This window comes from Budorcas taxicolor, chromosome 20 (genome assembly GCF_023091745.1).
Source record: "Budorcas taxicolor isolate Tak-1 chromosome 20, Takin1.1, whole genome shotgun sequence".
Lineage (NCBI taxonomy): Eukaryota > Metazoa > Chordata > Mammalia > Artiodactyla > Bovidae > Budorcas > Budorcas taxicolor.
The window spans coordinates 13716994-13740801 of NC_068929.1; the positions used below are offsets into that span (position 1 = coordinate 13716994).

Here is a 23808-nt window from a genome sequence, read left to right on the forward strand (position 1 = left end):
ACCCTTATGGCAGAAAGCGAAGAAGAACTACAGAGCCTCTTGAAAGTGAAAGAGGAGAGTGAAAAAGTTAGCTTAAAACTCAACATACAGAAAACAGATCATGGCATCCGATCCCATCACTTCATGGCAAATAGATGGGGAAACAGTGAGGGACTTTATTTTTTCTGGGCTCCAAAATCACTGCTGATGGGGATTGCAACCATGAAATTAAAAGAGGCTTGCTCCTTGGAAGAAAAGTTATGACCAACCTAGACAGCATATTCAAAAGCAGAGATATTACTTTGCCAACAAAGATCCGTCTAGTCAAAGCTATGGTTTTTCCAGTCGTTATGGATGTGAGAGTTGGCCTATAAAGAAAGCTGGGAGCCGAAGACTTGATGCTTTTGAACTGTGGTGTTGGAGAAGACTCTTGAGAGTCCCTTGGACTGCAAGGAGATCCAACCAGTCCATCCTAAAGGAAATCAGTCCTGAATATTCATTGGAAGGACTGATGCTGAAGCTGAAACTCCAATACTTTGGCCACCTGATGCACTGACTCATTGGAAAAGACCCTGATGCTGGGAATGATTGAAGGCAGGAGGAGAAGGGGACGACAGAGGATGAGATGGCTGGATGGCATCACCAACTTGATGGGCATAAGTCTGAGTAAACTCTGGGAGTTGGCGATGGACAGGGAGGCCTGGAGTGCTGCAGTTATGGATTCACAAAGAGTTAGACGCGACTGAACTGACTGACTCCTCTTTTTATCAAAAGGAGTATACGGAGGGTATGTGGCCAGCTGTCTGAAATGCTGCGGGTTAAGAGTGGACTTGAAGGTTTGTATAGTCTCAAACAGGAGGCTATCTTTTACTCCCAAATCTGAAAAGAATGAACCAAAAATCCACAGAACACGAGAGGGAACATTATGATAGAGAAAATGAGGAAGTGGGAAATGGGTTGAACATTTTTAGAGAGGAAAATGTTTTTATAGACATTTTGCAGCAGAAAGCTTGAGTAGTATCACTGGCCTTCATGTGGGCTGAGTTCATCTGAGGGTTAGCTCACCAATTTCCACCACGCTGTCATCATCCAAAGTCTTGAAAAACTGGAGAACTTGGAGACACTGAAGATGCTGACACTGCTGGACGATCAGTTTGGCCATTTGATGAATCCCATCCCCAGTGGGAAGGATCAATTCTTCCAGGTTATTTAAAGAACCTAAAGCATAGGCTAATCAGAAGAGACAAAAAAAAAAAAAAAACTATGTTCTGTGTTCCCAAATAATTGTAATCCAAAGCGTCAAAACCCTATACATTTTAGGAGGTTCCGTGTAGCATAGAGGCTGGAGAAAGGGGTCAGCCTACACCTTGATCTTCATTGCTGCCTCTAGAGAACCAATCCTCCGTCCTTCCCCAGTCAGCCTCCTGCCCTGGAGTCCACAAGTTCAGAATGAACTTCACATCCCTCCCCATTTCCTTGTTTTTAAACCACGGGGCTGTCAAAGAATTCCCAACGATCTCCTCTTTCAGACCAAAGCTTCTGCTGGACTCTCTATTAATGCTGGCTCCTCAATGCTTTTAGCCCCCTTCCTTTCTGTGATGCTGTCATCCTCAGCGATTTCTCGCACTAACCTCACAATCCACCACTCTCATAACTTGTCTTTTCACTTTGATCCCTCCTGAGCATGGTCCAGTTTAGATCACTTGATCCCCAGAAAGTTCTCTACTTCTGCGGCCTCATACCTGGACACGTTTTGAACACTTCCTAGCATAAAACAATGTAGCAGGCTTTTCCTTTCGTTGTCCCAGTTCTTACATCAGCTATTTCTCCAAGGACCCTGGTTCCTTTTAGGGAGGCCAATATTTAGAAGTCAAGATCTGGGTAGTTGGTATGCTCATTACTACTAGGGTACTTTTGAGTCTCTCTGTTGACTGAGCTGAGAGATGTATATATACGTATGTATAGTGAGATATACAGATATGCCCATAACTACCTATATAGGTTAAAAACCACAAGTCCACACCAGTATTTCCAATTCTAATTTAAGACCTCAAATTTCCTTCTAGCCTCCCCTTTCAGTATTTGTGGGCTTCCCTATTGGCTCAGACAGTAAAGAATCCAGCTGCAATCCAGGAGACCCAGGTTCAATCCTGGGGTCGAGGAAGACTCCCTGGAGAAGAAAATGGCCACCCCCTTGGCCCCTGGTCTGGCCTCTGCAGCCCCAGCCCCCATGCCCCTCCCGTATACACACAGCTGCCTCCAAAAGATGGAGAAGGGAAAAAGAAGAGATCCAGGTGCTCCTTAAGTGTGCTGAAGTTTGATAGCACTCCTGCTATATGCTTCTCATCTCTACTGACTATCCTTATATTTTCCTGTGTTAAAAATAAGACAACAAGCTCCATATCACCAAACCATGACTCAGTTCTGGCTCCCCAGAAATGGAATCTTAAACTAGTCCATCAGGAATGGATCAATCAGCATCTGCCATCCCCATCGCCTAAAGGAAAGTAACCTTGTGATGACTGATGGGCATTTTTGCCTACTTTACATCACCTGTCACTGCTCCCTTCTGCTTATAAAAATCTTTCATTTTGTACAGCTCCTCAGAGCTCCCTTCTGTCTGCTAGAGTGAAGGCTGTCCAATTCAGAAACATTTTTGTTTAAAAAAAATTCTTAATTTTTAAAAATACGCTTATCTTCTAAGACCTGTTAGAAATTTTTACAGAGCATATATTGTTATTATAATCATAAAAAAATAAATAGAAAAGGTAGTTTCTATAGTTATCATTTTGTTAAGTCTAGGTGTTCACATAGAGTGTTCATAACCTTAAAAGGTAGTTTTCCCCATATTCTGGAAAATTTTGAAACAACAGGCATTTAACTTGTTTGGGATGGATAACTGGCAATGAAATTGCATAGTGCTCTGGTTGTTCATTGGAAGGACTGATGTTGAAGCTGAAACTCCAATACTTAGGCCACCTGATGTGAAGAGCTGACTTATTTGAAAAGATCCTGATGCTGGGAAAGACTGAAGGCAGGAGGAGAAGGGGACGACAGAGGATGAGATAGTTGGATGGCATCACCGACTCAATGGACATGGGTTTGGGTAGACTCCGGGAGTTGGTGATGGACAGGGAGGACTGGCGTGCTGTGGTTCATGGGGTCGCAAAGAGTTGGACACGACTGAGCGACTGAACTGATGATGAAACACATATTCTAAGAAATGAATTGCTTCAAGAACATTGCTTTGAAAGACATAAAGTGAAATCAAGGAGTTTGGAGCGTAAAGTTGAGCAGCACTATCCCTCTCTCCTAATGACCAAGGGCAGCTAAAACATATTGTAATTTATTATAGCTAATGCAAAATAGAAGGATTTTGTGGAGGGAAAGAATCAAGAGTAAGTAAAAGGCACTGTGTTATAAACATACCAAATTTTTCAGCTGTTTCCTTATCTGGAATATATTGGAACCGAAGGTTTAATATCTTCAGAGAAATAAAATTTGGCAAAACAATGACTATAAAAGGGAAAATTAAAATTTAGTTATGTCAGCTACATTTCTTACACCAAAAAGTAATGTATTTATAAAGAGTATAAAGGGGCTTCCCTAGTAGCTCAGCTGGTAAAGAATCCACCTGCAATGTGGGAAATCTGGGTTCGATCCCTAGGTTGAAAAGAATCCCCGGAAGGAGGGCATGGCAACCTGCTCCAGTATTCTTGCCTGGAGAATCCCCGTGGACAGAGGAGCTTGGCAGGCTGTAGCCCATGGGGTCACAAAGAGTCAGACACGACTGAGCGACTAAGCACGGCAAAGAGTGTTTCAAAAGTGATAGAAATTACTATAATTCAGATTGAATTGATTAGTATGACTTAACTAGATAACACAAATCTTTACTCAGGAAACAGTTCTCATAACTAGAAATGTTTAAACATCTGCCTGTTAAGGAAACAAATATACCTTATTTGAAAATTCATTTATGATCAGATATCTATTGCAATGGTTTTGTTCTCTGCCATCAAATGCATGTTTTAAAATTTGACTATGATTCTGTCCACAAAAGCATCTTAAACCAAAATTTTACAATTATAGCTCTTACCAAATGGGTTGGCATTAAAACAGTGTCCAGATAACTTAATTTCTTCAAGTTTCTTGCGGGAAGCAAGTGCAGTCACAAGAGATTCAAAATCCGAAAAGCTATTACATTCCAGATGGAAAACTTGGAGGTTTGGAGAATTCTGAACTAATCTGACTGTCAGATAAAATATCAGATTTCAGAAATCAGAGATTGAAAAGTTCTATCTGAATTAACCATATAAAATTAATAAAATTAATTTATTGTTTCAGCAATAGTTAGTTGAAATAAGGCATCATGATGTAAGGACTCGGGCTTAGGTTCAGGTTCTGTAACTAACTGATGTGCTATGTGAACTCTTACTGACCCTCTCTGTGGATCCATTTTCTCCTCCATATAATGCATTGACTCAGCTTTAATATCCTAATGTCTCTAGTTTGCACGTGACGCTTACACTATAGAAACACTACACAAGGAAACATAAAGTCAGTGACAAGTCTGAAGCAAAACCTAAATTTGATGAAAAAATTGCTGAGAAATATAAGAAAACGACTACTTCCAGCCTCAGCTACAAGGTTTCTTTGTGTGCAGATCTGCGTGTCGGTTCACTGGAGATTTGTCTTTCTTCACGCAGTCTCTAGTGTTTCGTCTGTGTTAAACTAAGGAACTGAGGATGCCTACGTCACCTTGCTAAATGACGTTTAAGAAAGATAGCTGTACAGCTTGTTCATTAACCAAGAGAATAGGCTGGTGGGAAACAGGGAAGTGCTTCTGATTACTGCTAATCAGCCGGTTTCCTTCCTGCTGATCTGGTAGATCGCTAAGTGGCAATGTAACAGCAACTTGAAAACAGAGTAAGAGAACGCTGCAAACTACTTTTGGAGAGGCAGTATGCTCTGCTTAAGAGTTAGACTTACGAGTTAGAATTCCTGTGTTTGAATTGCAAATTTACCATTTCCTTTTCTGGGTGACCTCAAGCAAATTAATTAATTTCTATAACTCCATTTTCCTATGTAAAATGATTACTTTACCTCGTAGAATGGGTATGAAGGTTAAGTGTGTTAATGTTTATAAAGTGCTAGAATAATTCATAGCATGTAGTAAAGGCTCAATCACAAATAGCTCTCTGCCTTTTTAATAACAATGAGCACTGTCCCCACAATTTACCTTGGTTATAGGTTACACCCTCAGATCTTCAACTCTTAATTATTGGCCAGGTAGCTTTTCCAGATGATGTAACAGCAAGTAAATCAAAGTGCCACACTTACCTAATTTGGAAGGACTGCACTTAGATGAAATTTGGATCAATAATTTCTCCATATGGTGGAGATTTAGGAATTCTTCAGAAATGACTGAAAAAACATCTTGTTTCAGATTCACAGACAGTTCTTTCAGGCACAAGAATTTGTCCAAATTAAGAAAGAGTTGGTCTAGAAAGCAGCACAGTTTCCCATTATTAATTTAAAGAGTTCCAAATGGAAATTTTCAAACTCTCATTTTGATTCATCAAGCTATTTTCATATTTTCAAATGAAAACTTTTCACATACCATAAGACATTCTTTTTTAGGAAGCACATATATGAAAATAATGCTTTTTGTAGCATTTACCAGTATGTTGACTAAAAAAATACATGCACAACCAAAAAGTATGAAAACTATTGTATTCAGTGGACTTTCTTAGGGCTTCAAGTCTGGGAGGCAACATCTCAAGCAAGCCTAAGAAAATTGCTCCAAGGAGTTTAGGGGGAAGCAGTTTTCCAACAAAGGGCAAAAGATTACTGTCAATAAAAGAAAGCCAGATGTCTCCAGGAATTTGCCGCTTTTCTATGTATGAGAAGATGCAACAGTCTGGGCTCACTGAAATCATTCCTTTGATATGCACTTCGGCTATCTGGAGCTAGCATCCTGTGTTTTCCCATCCTGAGTTTCCTCAAGCTGCACCTTTGGGGTGGCTGCAGCCTAATGACTGCTAGATGGATGGTAGGTCTTTGTTTCCTTCCTGACTTTCCTCAGGGCCCACCCTCATGGGTGTAATTGCAATTGCTGATGACTATAACATCCTTTGTTTACTGATATGGCAGGCAATATTTTATTTCTTATCTACTATATAAAAGTCCTGTATTACACTCTGGATTCAGAAAAATGAGACCATCTCAATGAATGGGGCTCAGACAACTGAATTTCTCCATGCAAAAGAAGTTCGACCACCGCCATATACGAAATTAGCTCAAAATGAATCAACTACCTAAATTTGAGAGCGAAAACCGTATAACACCTTAGAAGAAAAGATGACTTTGGATTTGACAGTGGATTCTTTTTCTTTTGTTCGCCCCCGCCCTGACAGTGGATTCTTGATATGCTACCTAGAGCATTAGCACAAAAGAAAAATAGACAAATTTGACTTAGTGGGAATTTGAAACTTTACAGATTGAAGGACATTACCAAGACAGTGAAAAGGGAACTCTATAGGAGAAAATACTTTATACACCACATGCCAACAAAAATTATATGTAATTGCACTATGATTATATAATATATATAATTATATAGTCATATAATGAATATATTCTTTCCCAAAGAAAGGCAATGCCAAAGAATGCTCAAACTACCACACAATTGCACTCATCTCACACACTAGTAAAGTAATGCTCAAAATTCTCCAAGCCAGGCTTCAACAGTATGTGAACCGTGAACTTCCAGATGTTCAAGCTGGATTTAGAAAAGGCAGAGGAACCAGAGATCAAATTGCCAACATCCGTTGCATTATCGAAAAAGCAAGAGAGTTCCAGAAAAACATCTATTTCTGCTTTAATGACTATGCCAAAGCGTTAGACTGTGTGGATCACAACAAACTGTGGAAAATTCTGAAAGAGATGGGAATACCAGACCACCCGACCTGCCTCTTGAGAAATCTGTATGCAGGTCAGGAAGCAACAGTTAGAACTGGAACAACAGACTGGTTCCAAATCGGGAAAGGAGTACCTCAAGGCTGTATATTGTCACCCTGCTTATTTAACTTATATGCAGAGTACATCATGAGAAATGCTGGGCTGGATGAAGCACAAGCTGGAATCAAGATTGCCAGGAGAAATATCAATAACCTTAGATGCAGATGACACCACCCTTATGGCAGAAAGCGAAGAAGAACTAAAGAGCCTCTTGATACAAGTAAAAGAGGAGATTGAAAAAGTTGGCTTAAAACTCAACATTCAGAAAACTAACACCAAGGCATTTTTTCCCATCTCTTCATGGCAAATAGATGGGAAAACAGTGGAAACAGTGGGAGACTTTATTTTGGAGGGCTCCAAAATCACTGCAGATGGGGACTGCAGCCATGAAATTAAAAAAGGCTTGCTCCTTGGAAGGAAAATTATGACCAACCTAGACAGCATATTAAAAAGCAGAGACAAAAAAATAAATAAAAAGCAGAGACATTACTTTGCCAACAAAGATCTGTCTAAGTCCAGTTAGTCACTCAGTCATGTCTGACTCTTTGGGAACCCATGAACTGCAGCATGCCAGGCCTCCCTGTCCATCGCCAACTCCCAGAGTTTACTCAAACTCAAGTCCATTGAGTCGGTGATGCCATCGAACCATCTCATCCTCTATTGTCTCCTTCTCCTCTGGCGCACTGCAGTCCATGGGGTTGCAGGTGTGCACAAGGTTTGTTTGAGCCCTCTGAGTGTCTATGGCGCAATGGGGTTTGAGTCTAAACGCGATTTTGCCCCTCCTCCCCTCTTGCTGGGGCTTCTCCTTTGCTCTTGGACATAGGGTATCTCCTCAGAGCTGCTCGGGTGGCTCCGCACAGCTGCTGTGCAGCTGCCGCTCTAGTGACTACCATCTTGCTGAGGCTTCTCTAGCCGCCTAGTCAAGGCTATGGTTTCTTCAGTGGTCATGTATGGATGTGAGAGTTGGACTATAAAGAAAACTGAGCCCCGCAGAATTGATGCTTTTGAACTGTGGTGTTGGAGAAGACTCTTGAGAGTCCCTTGGACTGCAAGGAGATCCAACCAGTTCATCCTAAAGGACATCAGTCCTGAATATTCATTGGAAGGACTGATGCTGAAGCTGAAACTCCAATACTCTGGCCACCTGATGCGAAGAACTGACTCACTGGAAAAGACCCTGATGCTGGGAAAGATTGAAGTCGGGAGAAGAAGGGGACGACAGAAGATGAGATGGTTGAGATGGTTGGATGGCATCACTGATTCAATGGACATGAGTTTGAGTAAACTCCGGGAGTTGGTGATGGACAGAGAGGCCTGGCATGCTGCAGTCCATGCGGTTACAAAGAGTTGGACATGACTGAGCAACTGAACTGAACTGATATATTCATAACACATTATGAATATACAATTATACACTGAACTTATATAACTCAAAAAGACAACACAATTTTTAAAATAGGCAAAGGAACAAACAACCCAACCTGAAAATGAGCGGGAGACCTCAAGAGACATTTCTCCAAAGAAGACATATAGATAGCTAACAAGCACATAAGATGCTCAAAATCACTGATCATTAGAGAAATGTGAATCAAAGTTATAATGAGGTACCACCTCACAGTGGTCAGAATGACTATCATCAAAAAGTCTACAAATAGACAAAACACAAAACAAAAAATGTCTACAGACAATGCTGGAGAGGATATAGAGAAAAGGGAACCCTCCTGCACTGTTGATGGGAGTGTAAATTGGTATAGCCACTGGGGAGAACAGTTTGGAGGTTCCCTAAAAAACTAAAAATAGAGCTACAATCCAGCAATCCCACTCTTGGCCACACATCTAGGGAAAACTCTTATTCTGAAAAGATACATACACCCCAATATCCATAGCAGCACTATTTATAATAACCATGACATGGAAGCAACCTTCAGTTCAGTTCAGTTCAGTTCAGTCGCTCAGTTGTGTCTGACTCTTTGCGACCCCACGAATCGCAGCACGCCAGGCCTCCCTGTCCATCACCAACTCTAGGAGTTCACTCAGACTCGCATCCATCGAGTCAGTAATGCCATCATCCAGCCATCTCATCCTCTGTCATCCCCTTCTCCTCCTGCCCCCAATCCCTCCCAGCATCAGAGTCTTTTCCAATGAGTCAACTCTTCGCATGAGGTGGCCAAAGTACTAGAGTTTCAGCTTCAGCATCATTCCCTCCAAAGAAATCCCAGGGCTGATCTCCTTCAGAATGGACTGGTTGGATCTCCTTGCAGTCCAAGGGACTCTCAAGAGTCTTCTCCAACACCACAGTTCAAAAGCATCAATTCCTCAGCACTCAGCTTTCTCCACAGTCCAACTCTCACATCCATACATGACCACTGGAAAAACCATAGCCTTGACTAGACGGACCTTTGCTGGCAAAGTAATGTCTCTGCTTTTGAATATGCTATCTAGGTTGGTCATAACTTTTCTTCCAAGGAGTAAGCGTCTTTTCATTTCATGGCTGCAGTCACCATCTGCAGTGATTTTGGAGCCCCCCAAAATAAAGTCTGACACTGTTTACACTGTTTCCCCATCTATTTCCCATGAAGTGATGGGACCAGATGCCACGATCCTTGTTTTCTGAATGTTGAGCTTTAAGCCAACTTTTTCACTCTCCTCTTTCACTTTCATCAAGAGGATTTTTAGTTCCTCTTCACTTTCTGCCATAAGGGTGGTGTCATCTGCATATCTGAGGTTATTGATATTTCTCCTGGCAATCTTGATTCCAGCTTGTGCTTCATCCAGCCCAGCATTTCTCATGATGTACTCTGCATAGAAGTTGAATAAGTAGGGTGACAATATACAGAATCTCTTTCAGAATTTTCCACAGTTTGTTGTGATCCACACAGTCAAAGGCTTTGGCATAGTCCCTAAATGTCCATCAAGAATGACTAGATAAAGAAGATGTGATACACATACACACAATGAGATATTACTCAGCCATAAAAAAGAATGAAATAATGCCATTTGCAGCTACACAGATGGACCTAGAGATTATCATATTAAGTGACGTAAGTCAGAAAAACGATGATAACATTTATACATGGGCTCTAAAAAAGTAATACAAATGAACTTATTTACAAAACTAAAATAGACTCACTGACATAGAAAATAAATTTATGGTTACCAAAGGGGAAAGAGGAAGGAGGGAGGAATAAATTAGGAGTTTGAGATTAATAGACACCCACTATGTATAAAATAAGCACCTACAGTATAGCACAGGGAACTATATTCAATATCTTGTAACAATCTATAGTGGAAAAGAATCGTAAATATACATACATATGTGTATACACTCACACACAATCTGAATCACTTAGCTATACTCCAGAAACTAACACAACATGGTAAATAAACCAAACTTTCATTTTTTTTAATGGACAAAACGATTTAATAGACTGTCTTCAAAAAAAATATACGGACAGCCAATAAGCACATGAAAAGTTGCTCAGTATTTTAGTCATCAGGAAAATGAAAATCAAAACCACAGTAAGATATAATTTCACACCTACTAGGGTGTCTCTGATTTAAAAAAAAAAAAAAAAAGCTTGGAGATGTGAAGAAACTGGAACCCTGGTACGCTGTTTGTAAGGATGTAAAATGCTGCAGCCAGTGTGGAAAACAGTTTGGAGGTTCCTTGAATATGAAAATAGAATTACTATCATTAATATGATCCAATAATTTCTAGGTATAAATCAAAAAGAATTGAAAGCAGAGTCTTAAAGTAACATTTGTGCATCCATGTTCACATCAGCTTTAGCCAGAATAAACAGTGCAAGTATCCATCAACTGATGAATTGATTCACAGAGCATGGTATATTTGTTGTTAAGTCATTAAGCTGTGTCCGACTCTTTGTGGACCATAGCCCACCAGGCTCCTTTGTCCATGGGATTTCCCAGGCAAGAACACTGGACTGGGTTACCATTTTCTTCTCCAGGGGATCTTCTCAACCCAGGGATAGAACCCCTGTCTCTAATATTGGCTGGTGGGTTCTTTGCCACTGAGCCAGCAGGGAAGCCACTGTATCTACAGATACAGTGTGATATTATTCTAGCTATAAAAGCAGTGAAGTTCTGACACAGGCTACAGCATGGACGAGCCTTAAAAATATTATGCGAAACGAAAGAAGTCAGACACACAAGGACAAAACATTGTACGTATTCATTTACATGAAGCAGAATAGACAAATTCACAGAGACCTCAGTGGCTGGGAAGGGGAAGGAGTTATCTAATAGGTACAAAGTTTGGGATGATGAAAACGTTGTGGAAGTGAATAGTGATGATGGTTCACAGCACTCTAATTCTATTTAATGCCCCTAAGCTGTATAGTGAAAAATGTGTTTTATCATAATAAAAATATTTGAAAAAAATGAACAAAATTTTTCTAACTTTGAAGATAAATATCAACACATAGATTCAAAAAATGTTCAGTGTCCCTCAAGTAAGATATAAAGCAAAGCACTTCTAGGCATTTAACAAACTGCTGAAAATCAAACCCATACTAGCAACAATCAGAAAATCAAGAAAATTAGTATCATTTACAAGAGTATCAAAAACACAAGTACCTGGGAATAAATTTAATGAAAGAGGATACAGTCTATGCCAAAAACTCTAAAACACTGCTTAGACAAGTGAAAAGAGACAAAAATAACTGGGAGGTATTACTTCTCACTTGTTTATTTCCCAGGGTACAAGCCCTTTCTTCCATGAAGCAGGTGGGTGAGAGCAGTTCTCAAGCATTATTTATGTACAGATAATTCTTTTACTAATAACTAGTCATTTGTTTACTAAGAGCCTTCATTAGTCATTTTATTATTTTTATTAGAGTTTGAAAGTCATTCTATTATTTGGAGGCTTTTCACTAATTCATATTACTAAGAGAAATATATTAGTAAAATTTAAATTGTCCAATCAGCAAGGATTTACAGTTTCATGCTTTCAAAAGTTTTTTATCCAGTTAAAACCAAGAGTGAAAAGGTGGAAGTACACATCCTAATAGTCATCTAAGATAGGTTCAAGCTTACCTTGTATATGGGTTGTCTCTGAGACTTGAAGAGATTCTAGGGAAGTTAGAGTGAGAAGCAATTCCTGTTCTGTTGCACTCAGCTCACATTGGCTTATGCAGCACTTGGTGAAAGAGGCCCTGTACTGCTCAAGAGCTGGGAGGATGTTTTCAATAAAACCCCTGCTGTCGTTCAAGTGGAGTTCAATGTGCTGTGCAGCTGAGAAAACCTCTGTTAGAAACCTTAGCATCTCCTGATCTGCAGCACTGGTGTTAGTCACATGAACTTCCAGAAGGGGAATCTTGTACTGCTTTGAAGGAAGTTTCCAATAGCCAGTGCTGATGGCTGGTGGAGCATTGAGTCGCGTGTCATGAAAACGCTTAATGTTTTCCTGTTTTTCAACCAAACTCTGCATCCATTCACTCTCAAGTTCAAAGGCAGAAGCATAGTCCTGATCTATAGTTGGTGCCTGGGATTTGTCTAAAATTCTTTCAAGGGGCATATCTGTTTTGAATAATATATTTCCACTTATGGAGACCTGGATGCTCCTCAACAATAACAGGCTTTCTGGGTGGTCAAAAAAATACTGTAACTTAAGAACATCCAAACACAGGGTTCTCCCATGAAGGAATTGCAAAATGAAAGGAGAACATGCAGCAACAGTGTTGCTTTGATACGCAATCTTTACAGCCAGAGCTAGCAAATGTTTTGAAGCCACTGAAAGGTAAGTTTGTGGAGAGAATTGCCACATCAACCTGAAACATTGCATCAACTCTGAAATTTCTGGATGATGCTTCAGATAGTCGTCATTTTCAGATATATTCTCCAGTGTCTGTTTATTATCCACCAAGAGAAGCAAATGGGATACAATTTTTGGCCCTGCCTTTGTTGAAGGATGGCTGGAGACACAGTTCAAAAAATTGGCATAGGGACAGATAGCCATCAAGGTTGAGTTGATTTGTTTCAAATAATGAAGTCCCAAATCTTGGTCTTCTTGCCTATCAGAATCCAGGAGTTCGGTCAGCCTCATTCCAGCAAGGAATTCTTGAAATGCAGGATTTAAAAACTGATAGACTGGCCTCAGTCTCTGGGCTGTGAATTTGTTCATCAGGTACATGGCTAGATCTTCCTCTTCACCAATCCCTGCTTCTATGAGGTCCTCATCTCTAAACTCAAAGCAAGATGAAAAAAACCCTTTCAAGGCTAGTTCACCGCAGGAGGACACAGTTGCTTTGAGAAGGTCAGCTGCAGTTTTGTGCTTTAAGAAAAGGCATTCCATATAGGACTTGAAAACAGCCACACTGTGAAAGGACCAATGAAAACGATTCTGAAGCCAACTAGCACAGACTGCTGCTACAAACAAGGGAGTCTTCTGAATTCCCTGCCAAGTTTGATTCATTCCAAGGTCAACCATCAACTTTCGCAGACGGGTCAAATCACCTGGAAAGAGCTTCTTTAATATAGAAATAGTATTATAGAAAGGAAACGCCTTAATCTCTATGATTGTATCTAGGTATCGGCGGATGTTCTTGGCCCTATTTGTATGGACAGTGATCACCAAGCAGGTCCTTGACAAATGTTTTTTTTGAATCATCCTTGCTATGACTTGGGGGACTGAGCACATTTCTTTGTAGTCATCCAAAAGGAATAACACCTGGTTCTTTAACTGCTGGATGATGTTCCTTAGGCCCATTTCAGTAACAGATACATTTGTCTCTAAGAGTTGGTCATGAATAACACTGGCCAGCCCCTGCTCTGGTCTGGTAGAGCCAAGAGAGAGACAGAAGACCAGCCGGAACCTGTTTAACAAGGGACAGCATCCTGATGCCCACAGAAGAGCTATTTTCTTCAGGAGGATGGTCTTTCCACTCCCAGCATCACCCTCCACACACATGACAGAGTTCAAGTTAGCAAAGACTTCAGGCAACACCACAGGCTCTTGCACAGGACTGGTGATGTGTTTTAAAGCAAAGGACAGATCACAATCCAGCCACTGGTCAGTGGCTAGACAGGAAGAGAGCTCAAGCAAAGACATGTGGCAGAAAGGAGCACTGGTATAGACTTTTCTCAGGTGCTCACTCAGGCTCTCTGCCTCCTGAAACCACTGGGCTTCACCCTGGGCCACCTCTGTGGAGAAAAGCAAGGGGGCACAGTTATAAACAAATATTCCTATTATCCCCTACATACGGGACTTCCCTGTCAGTCTAGTGGTTAAGCCTCCATGCTTCCCCTGCAGGGGGTGCAGGTTCAACCCCTGTTTGGGGAACTAATATCCCACATGCTGTGTAGTTTGGCCATAAACAAATAAATAATATAATAAAATCCTTTATATACAAAGATATGTACACATTCATATAATCCCATGTGCTACCTCCAAATCCTTACCTGGCACTATAGAACTAACTGCTGTTGACTCTTCAAGATTGCTTTCACTTGTAGTTTCCTTTGAAAAGAAAATTCTCTATTAAATTAACATCTGTAGAAGTGGGTGGGGCCTCAACTTACAATCAGAAACCAGACATTTTCTAAACACAAGCCACCCTCAAGTGTTTATGCCAGTTGCAGGGAGGAGTGCTACAAGTATGAAATAATAATAAGTGATCTGCAAACACATGCAAGTGTACGCTTCTGTGTGGTACCCAAACAGGGCATTCCTTGGGTGACATGAGCAGTGACTACTGACCAGGTGATTAGAATCAGTGTCAAGAGCAAGATGGACCCTCCAGAAACTATCTGGTGTAGCTTCTGATCTCAGTTATTAAAAGTATTTTAAATATTACATACCTGGGGTATAGGGAGATTAAGTTTCTTCTTTTAAAAATAAGTTATTTAAGGGAGGTGGGGGGAGATGAGCAAAATTGGTGGAAGGGATTAAGAGATACAAAAGTGAAAGTGAAGTCACTTAGTCGTGTCTGACTCTTTGCGACCCCGTGGAGTGTAGCCCACCAGGCTCATCTGTCCATGGGATTCTCCAGGCAAGAATACTGGAGTGGGTTAAGTCACAGAGATGGAATGTACAACATGGGGAAAATGGTCAATAATACTATAATAACTTTTTATGATGCCAACAGTAACTAGACTTATGGTAGTAATCATTTTGTAACATACAGAAATATCTAATACTACCTGGAATTAATATTGTAAGTCATATACATCAATAAAATAAAAGCAGCTATTTCTATACCCCCAAATGTTTTCCTTCAATTTCATTTTCAGTTCACAAATGTAAAAGATGAGTCAAATGAATGGCAAATTACTCTGTTTTCTTTTTCATGGGATGACAATATACTTAATATACAGCCTCAAATAAGGGGTTTGTGTGTGTGTGTGTGTGTATGCATTAAATTGGTAGTAGCTAATATTCCAGAGAAATATATAGAATTTCTTAGTTTAAAGGGGTCAACCTATTAATCTGACAATTAATTAATAGATTGGTTGGTCATTTGCTTTTGTAAAAGAAACATATCTTCCCAGCTTTGAGAAAAGCCAACTAGCAAGTCAGACCTTACTGCCCTCCAAATGAAGATCACTGATGGGAACTAGGTAGCCTGGATGCTAATCAACTCTTAGGTCCAAACAAGTCTGGGCACCAAAATAGAAGGGACTGACTCTACATTTCATGAAGCTAGGCATTATGTTGTGTTTAATGTCGTATCCCCATCTGTAAGTAGCTCTTAATAGATACTTAACAGATATTGGCAGAATTTATTGACTGATTTATTTATGATGGATCTTCCCTGTAGCTCAGATGGTAAAGAATCTGCCTGCAATGCAGAAGACCCAGATTAATCCCTGGGTCGGGAAGATTCTCTGGAGAAGGGAATGGCAATCTGTATTCTTGCCTGGAGAATCCCGTGGACAGAGGAGACTGGCAGGCTACAATTCGTGGAGTCCCAGAGAGTTGGACATGACTGAGTGACTGACACTATTTACTTATGATGAGTAGTTCCTGCTCAAAACTGTTCTTAATCACATGATCACACACTCTGAAAATAAACAAGGTGGCATTCAATACCGTTAACTCAGAAAGTTCATCATGGCTCTGAAGGTCTGGAATCGCTTCTGCAGAGGACTTCACACTCTGGAGAAACTGACAACTAAACACACAAGTTACAAGTTATAGAGATAGTTGTATGCAATTAAACCTTTGCTTTAGGTTTTCAAAAACACTGTCAGAGTTTTAGTGGCAAAGATTAAGTATAAAATTAACATTTCCTGTGAGTCTGTCAGTGTCTTTATCAAGCAAGGCATGTAGACTGTGGCTCTTGGGAGCAGAGATGTAAATGGCTCATAAAGTAATGGTGAGGATAACCAGCCAATTTGGTGGGGTGGGAGCATATTTAACACTCATCCATGAAACCAACTAAGATGAACCTAATGGAAAGAAAATAGAGACAACAAACTCCATCTATGGATTCTGGGACAATGACAACAAAAAGGACATGAGCAGGAGAAAATGGTGAAACACATGTAAACATCTGGAGTTGACTGTAATGTTCCAGTGTTGTTTTTCTTAATTTTAACAAATGTACCAGGGTAATGTAAGATGTTAGTACTAGAGGAAGCTGAGTATGGGAATACAGGAACACTCTGTATTATCTTTTCACCTTTTTTCTAAATCTAAAAATACCGCCAAATAAAAAGTTTATTTCAGAGAAAAAATAAAAACCTCCATCAATATGAAGACTAAAGAATGGCTCTAGAAACAATTTGCTGGACATCATGAAACTGGAACATGCAGTCCTTTCTAAATTCAGTTATGATGTTTACCTGAAGAACCAAGGATGAAAATTCTACAGAGCTCTATTCACAGTCATTAACCTGGATAAATGAGAACTATAAATGTGAGTAGGTAAATGATAAAACCAGAAACAACTTTCTCAGCTTATTTTTATGCTGCTGAATTACAGGAAAGCAGGAGATAAAGCACGGGGACACATCATTTTTATTTTCCTAGATGAATGACTTGGAGATGAGCCCAGGAATAGAAGGGTAGCTATAAAAAAAGGCTAGTAGGACTTTAAATGCTTCTGTCCAAGGTGACTATACAGATAAACCCATCAAGGGAAAGGACTCTGAAGGAAGGTAAAATACAGACTTTTCTGTACAAATAAAGCCAATGAATTTAGCTGCCAGCAGACTAGTACTACAAGAAATATTAAAAGAAGTTCTTCTTAAGTTTCTTCTTAAAAGGAAAATCATAAAAGATGGAAACTTGGTTTTACCCAAAGGAATGAAGTGTTCCAGGAATGGTAACTCATTGGGTAAATATGAAATATGCTTTCTCTCTTTCTAAAACGTATTTAAAAGATAATTGTTTACAACAAAGATACAACACTACATTGTGAGATTTAGAATACATGTGAAGTAAAATGTATGGTAACAATAGTACAGAGGATAGGAAGGGGAAAATAGAAGTATACTGTTGCATTGGTTCATACATGATATGTCAATGTTATAAAATTATTTAAAGATGACTGTGATTTGTTAAACATGCATTATATAGATTATAGAGCAGGCACTAAAAAGACAAAGTTGTACAGCTAAAAAGCCAACTATAGAGATAAAACGGAATATTGAAAAATAAATGCAAATCAGGAAAAGAAGAAACAAGAGATGGATAAATAGAAAACAAATAGCAAAATAATAGATTAAAATCCAACCATATCAATGATTCTGTTCAATGTAAATGTTCTAAACACTCCCGATAGGAAGCAGATATTGGGGAATCTCTTGGTGTGCCAGTGGTTAGGACTCTTTGCTCTTACTGCCAGGGCCCTGGTTAGGGAACTAAGATCCCACAAGCTGTACAGCACAGCCAAAACACTCAAACAAACAACAATAACAACAAAAAAAGAAAGCAGATATTGTCAGACTGTTAAAAAAGCAAGATCCATCTATGCCGTCTACAAGAAATTCACTTTAAAGTTACAGGTTAAAAGTAAAATTATTTTGGGAATTCCTTGGTGGCCCAGTGGTTAGGACTCCATTCTCTCTGGGTTTGATCCCTGGTCTGGTAACTAAGATCCCTCACGTTGTACTCCACAGCCAAAAAAAAAAAAAAAAAAGATTTCAAAAAATATAGTATCATGCAAAAACTAAAAGCTGGAGTGGCTACAGTATATTAACATCAGATAAAGACTCAAGAACAAGGAGTACCAAGACAGATAAATAGGGACATTTCATATATTCTCTGAATAAGAAAGAGGAAAGGGCAAAGAATACACAAGATATGTTTCTGAAGAAAAAGAGCAAGGAAACTATGTGAGAAAATATGAAAATATGTTCAACATTATTAGTAATTAGATTGACAAAAATTGGGGCAATACTAAGTTAGTGAGGGAGCAGACAGAATGGAAACATCTATACCAGTGAGAATATAAATCAGTACAGCCACTTTGGAAAAAGTTTTGCATAATCTAGTAAAGTTGACTGTGTACATCATATTACTTTGCAATTCCATGGCTGGTTATGTATCTTAGAGGAATATGAGCACTGGAAATTATGTCCAAGAAGGTTTATAGAGGCATTATTTGAATTGCAACATTCTGAAAACAACCCAGATGTTGAATCTAGAAGGATAAATTTTATATTCATAAAACAATATACTATATAGTAATGAGAACAAGTAAATTGCAATTCTAACATAATTATGAATGAGTCTCAAAAACTTTATGGAGTAAAACAAGTCAATCATCACAGAAGAACCATGCAGTATCCTTCCATTTACTTGAATTTATAGAACAGGCAAAGTTAAGTATGCTTAATGATACATATGTAGCTGGTGAAACCATCTGGAGTAGAAGGAAAAATTAACACAAATTTCAGAATTGGTGGTGGTTTCATCACTAAGTCATGTCTGACTCTTGCAATCCCATGGACAGTAGAACCTGGCAGGCTTTTCCAGGCAAGAATACTGGAGTGGGTTGCCTTTTCCTTCTCCAGGGGATTTTCCCAACCCAGGGATAGAACGTGGGTCTCCTGCATTGCAGGCAGAACTGAGGCAACAGGGAAGTGTTCTGGATTGGAGGGACAAGGATATAATCAGAACTTGGAAGGTAGGCACACACTAGCCTTCTAAGGACTTGATAATATTCAATTTCTTAACTTTAGTGGTAGGTTCATTGGTTTCTTTAATTTTCCTTTAAGTCACACATGCTTATTTAAGGGCATCTTAGTTTGCAATTTTAAAAGAGAGGCAAAAGATTCAAGCCTCACTCAGAGGACCAAAAACACAAAACAATAATAAACAAAAAAACAAAAAAAAAGGCAGAGGAGAAATAAAAAGCTTCACAAAAAAGGAAATGACAGAGTCGAGAAAAGGTCCTAAATACAATCAGACTGTATCCTAGTTTTATTTTTCCAAAAACTAAGATGACCATCTTCACTGTTTAACAATTTACTAAATAGTAAATCCAAATAAAGAAAAATGCAACTACTTCTGTGAAAACACCTTCAAAACTATATCTCTTGAGAATCTTAGATAGAAGCATTTAAGATCTATTTGTATTAATATTTATTTCTAGAAGAGCATTTACTAATTACAAAGTGAAAACAACAAAATGTCCTCTTATAGTTGAACATTTTTGAAGAGTTTGGTGAGTGAGAAATAAGTCCTCCAAAATGTTAAAGAGCTACAGAAAACAAATATTTAAAAATAGCCATTTCTTCATGAAATTTTAGAACACTGGAAACAAAGAGAAAATCCTAAATGCCTCCAGAATGGGAAAAAGTAATAAAAAGATTAAGAATCAGAAAGACATGAAACTTCAACAGCAATACTGGAAGTTATTAGAAAAGATAGCAATGTCTCTACAATTTGGAATTAAAATGATTTCCAACCTTGAATTCCATACCTAGCTAAACTACCAAATGAGCATGAGAAAATATATATAAATATTCAGATATATGTATTAAGTGGAAGCTAAAAACGTGCATTTCTTATGCAGTCTTTCCCAGGGATCTGTGGGGGAGTATTTCAAAGTGAGTGAATAAGTCAAGAAAAGGATGACAACAGATCCAGGAAACACAGAAGAGAGGCAATAGGAATCCCTAGGATGACTTGAAGGCAATCCTAGGATCCTAGGGTAACTTCAGGACAAAGAGTTCACATTGAAGCAGGTCAGAGACTTCATGACAGCATCTTTAAGAAAATGAAAATAGTGGGTTTTATTACAAGTATGAATGATCAGAGAGGAGATTTAAACATCTGGGATAGTTTGAAGATGAACTGGTGCTAAAAACATTTTAAAAACTAAGCAAATGGCTATATTTTTTAAAAAGGAAAATAACAGGTATTGGTGAGGAGATGGAGAAACTGAAATACACACATATATATAGACATGTACAATTACATATATCTCAGTCATAAAAAAGAATGAAGTACTGATACATGCTACAACATGAATGAACCTCAAAACACTGTGCTAAGTCAAGTCAGATACAAAAGACATTATATGCTTCCATTTACATAAAATATCCAAGAGAGTAAATCTATAGCAACAGAAAGCTAACTGGTAGCTCTCAGGAAGTAGGGTGTACTGGGGAGACAAGGAATGACTGCTTCATGGGTACAGAGTTCTCTTTTGGAAAAATAAAATGTTTTGGAATTCGTGGAGGTGATTGCACAACACTGCTCATGTACTAAATGCTACTGGATTGTGTACTTTAAAAGAGTTTGTGTGTGAATTTAAAAAAAAAAGCAAGCAAACATACTGATAAAACAATTATCACTCCCTACAAAGGCTGGAAATTGTACAGGGAGAGACAAAAATTATTTACTAAAAAGCTCTGTCTTTATGAAATTATGATAACATAGAGAGTAATGTGAAAATAATGACTGAACCAAAACTGTGCTGTAGCTACTGTGAGAGGAAGGCTAGATGGGAAGGGGGTTGTGAAAGCAATGACATGAAAAAAGGAAGACTCATCCCTTATTGTAAGAATGAGACACGTGGGCAAAGACTTAATCAGAATATGAAATGAGGGGAAAATTGCTCAAATACATCCAGATTCGTAGATACTAAGCATTCATTCCACTTACTTGGGAAAAAACTTGGCGTGTTCTTCTAATGGGTCATCACCTTCCTCCCACTCATGCAAATATCCTCCACAGGAAAAACACTGGACAATGTCCGATTCACCTAGCAGTAAGCAAATTCGATCAGTGCCACAGGCCAATGTAGTTGTCAAGTGACACAGATAATAACCATATTAGCAAAACCCAATTACACTTGCTATCAGATTTTGTGACAAAGTCACAACTTTGTGTCACCAGTGAGGAAATATTCTAACTAGGGCTCTTCTCGCGCTAGTGGGGTCATGAGCAAGTACCACTGAATGTTCCTACCTACCATGCACTCTAATCAAACCCTGTCCCTGTCCCCTCTTCATTCAATGGGGCAAGAGATTTACAAATCAGAATGTGGAATTGAAGCTCCATGAAGGAGGAGATTTTTGCCTGTTTTGCTCCCCAATGAATCTCATGGACCTAGAACAGTGATTAGCACTTATTATGCACTTAATAAGTTATCTGTTCAATGAATAAATCAGAAATAATATTATTTGGAGCTCAGGAAAATATATGTGAGCAAATATAGCCAGTCTCATGTAAGTAAGATCGTGAAGAATCAGACACCTCTTACTATAGCTTTATTCCACTAGAAATAGGATCAAGTCTTTGTGTGAGACTCTATTTTTTGGAAGGAAATTAGCATTTGGATCTATCAAAGCACTGAACTAGAAACATCCTTGTTTCTAAGTGGGCTTCCGTGGTAGCTCAGGTGATAAAGAATCCACCTGCAATGCATTAGACCCTGGTTCAATTCCTGGGTCAGGAAGATCCACTGGAGAAGGGACAGGCTACCCACTCCAGTAGTCCTGGGCTTTCCTGGTGGCTCAGCTGGGAGTCCGCTCAGTAAAGAATCTGCCTGCAATGTGGGAGACCAGGGTTCGATTCCTGGGTTGAGAAGATCTCCTGGAGAAGGGAACAGCTACCCACTCTAGTAAGATGATGGAACATTCCTCATCTTCCTTCTCCTTTTGGACTCCTGCCGTCATTATAAAGCCAGAGCATAGGAAAATCTCCCTTTGTGTCTGTACAGAAAGAGGAGGTCCTAGAGCTTGTGAGATCCCAAAAGGGTGAGATGACTAGGACTTGTGGGTGACGAGGAGGTTCGAGAGGAAGAGGGTGAGGACACTGCTAGGCAGAAGGTCCTGGAGTAAGGCTGCCACGGGGAAGAGAGAACAGAGAGAGCAAGAAGAAAAGGGGGGAGCACTGACTCTCCAAGTGCTGAAGATACGGAGGCATTGAGATTTGTGTACCAATGGAACACGCCTATTATCAAGCGAGCGCTACACTCCCCCTGCTCTGTACTGCTCGGTGGTATTCATGATTTGACCCCACAGCAGAAGTTCCCCCATGGACCTTCACCGTAATTGAGCGTGTGTGTTTGGTCTGGAGAAGGTCAGCAAGGTGCCCAGAAAGGATACAATGTCATTTCACCTTTCTATACCTCAGGCAGAGGTGAAGTTGAGGGGAACCCCCCCTTTCTTTGCACATAACAAAGTGGAACTCCTGACGACCAGTAGCTAAAGAGAGAATACTATGAACCGATGGCAGATTCTCCATGCTTAGGAATTATAAAAAGGAATGTTCTTACTTTCTTTTCCAAGGAGAGTGTGGCAAAGACCCTCTATCCAGGGGAATTCTCCACTGGTCCAGTGGCTAAGACCGCGTGCTCCCAATGCAGACGGCCTGGTCCGGAACCTAGGTCCCACATGCCTCAACTAAAGAGCGCCTGTGCTGCAGCTAAAGATACTGCATGCCACAACGAAGAGCCAAGATCCCACAGTCAAATCAATATATATTTTTAAAAAGACCCCTATCCACACTCCTAGATATCTCTCAATCTTCCTCAGTAACAGAAACTCCAGTTTTCAGCTGGGCACATTGCTACCTGGAAGAAAAAAAATATTGAACGTCCCAGCTCCTGCTACGTAGGTATGGACATCCGACTGCTCGGCTCTGGTTCAAGAGTGAGGGACTCAGAGTCACGTGACAGTTTCCAGAGGGGTGGGGGTAGAGGGTAAAGTGTACCAAGGCATGATAATTATTCTCAACAGAATGCTTGTATTTGTTGTTAGCCCAGACCTTAAGTTTTCAAGGTTGGGGCTTTACTACCTAAAGGAGGTGTGGAGAACTGGGAGAGGATTTATGACACAGAAAGGAAATAGAATATGTGAGGAATAATGAGAAGAAGTAGGGATTGTTGAGCCTAGTTACATACAAGCCCAGGACCATGAAGTGTATGTGGGCTTCACTGGGCAGCAAGGCAAGAGCTTGGGGCAAACTGCTGGCTCACCTGTGTAGAAAAAACCTGCTTTGGCCAGAGCTGCTGCTCCCAGTGGGGACAACGGGTGCCAGGACTTGAAAGACTGCAGGCGGAGTTCTTCATTAACAAAGATGCTGCCATTGCAACAGACTGGAATAAAAGATATATGGTGAGGCCAGCAAGCTTTGATAGGAGAAGGCAATGGCACCCCACCCCAGTACTCTTGCCTAGAAAATCCCATGGACGGAGGAGCCTGGTGTCCATGGGGTTGCAAAGAGTCGGACACGACTGAGCAACTTCACTTTCTTTCTTTGTGTTTACAGATAGAACAGTATGTTTGAGTTTGTTTCAATACAATTGAAGGAGGGGCTTAGAAAAGGAGAAACAAAACCAGACTGACTACGTGTTAAATTGTTGGAACAGAATGGTGGATACATGGTGG

The 23808-nt window shown here is 39.8% G+C and overlaps 1 protein-coding gene across 1 annotated transcript in view; it reads right to left on the reverse strand.

Annotated features, from left to right (window-relative positions):
- The window catches only part of NAIP (NLR family apoptosis inhibitory protein), a 36973-nt gene that overhangs the window by 1585 nt on the left and 11580 nt on the right, over window positions 1-23808 (reverse strand). The window contains exons 5-13 of the mRNA XM_052659284.1: window positions 23397-23516; window positions 21077-21176; window positions 16049-16130; window positions 14419-14476; window positions 12055-14160; window positions 5320-5481; window positions 4076-4228; window positions 3409-3495; window positions 1045-1209 (exon numbers count right to left, since the gene is read on the reverse strand). Of these exons, the coding sequence (XP_052515244.1) occupies window positions 1045-1209; window positions 3409-3495; window positions 4076-4228; window positions 5320-5481; window positions 12055-14160; window positions 14419-14476; window positions 16049-16130; window positions 21077-21176; window positions 23397-23516 (3033 nt within the window). The remainder of the gene's footprint in view (window positions 1-1044; window positions 1210-3408; window positions 3496-4075; window positions 4229-5319; window positions 5482-12054; window positions 14161-14418; window positions 14477-16048; window positions 16131-21076; window positions 21177-23396; window positions 23517-23808) is intronic.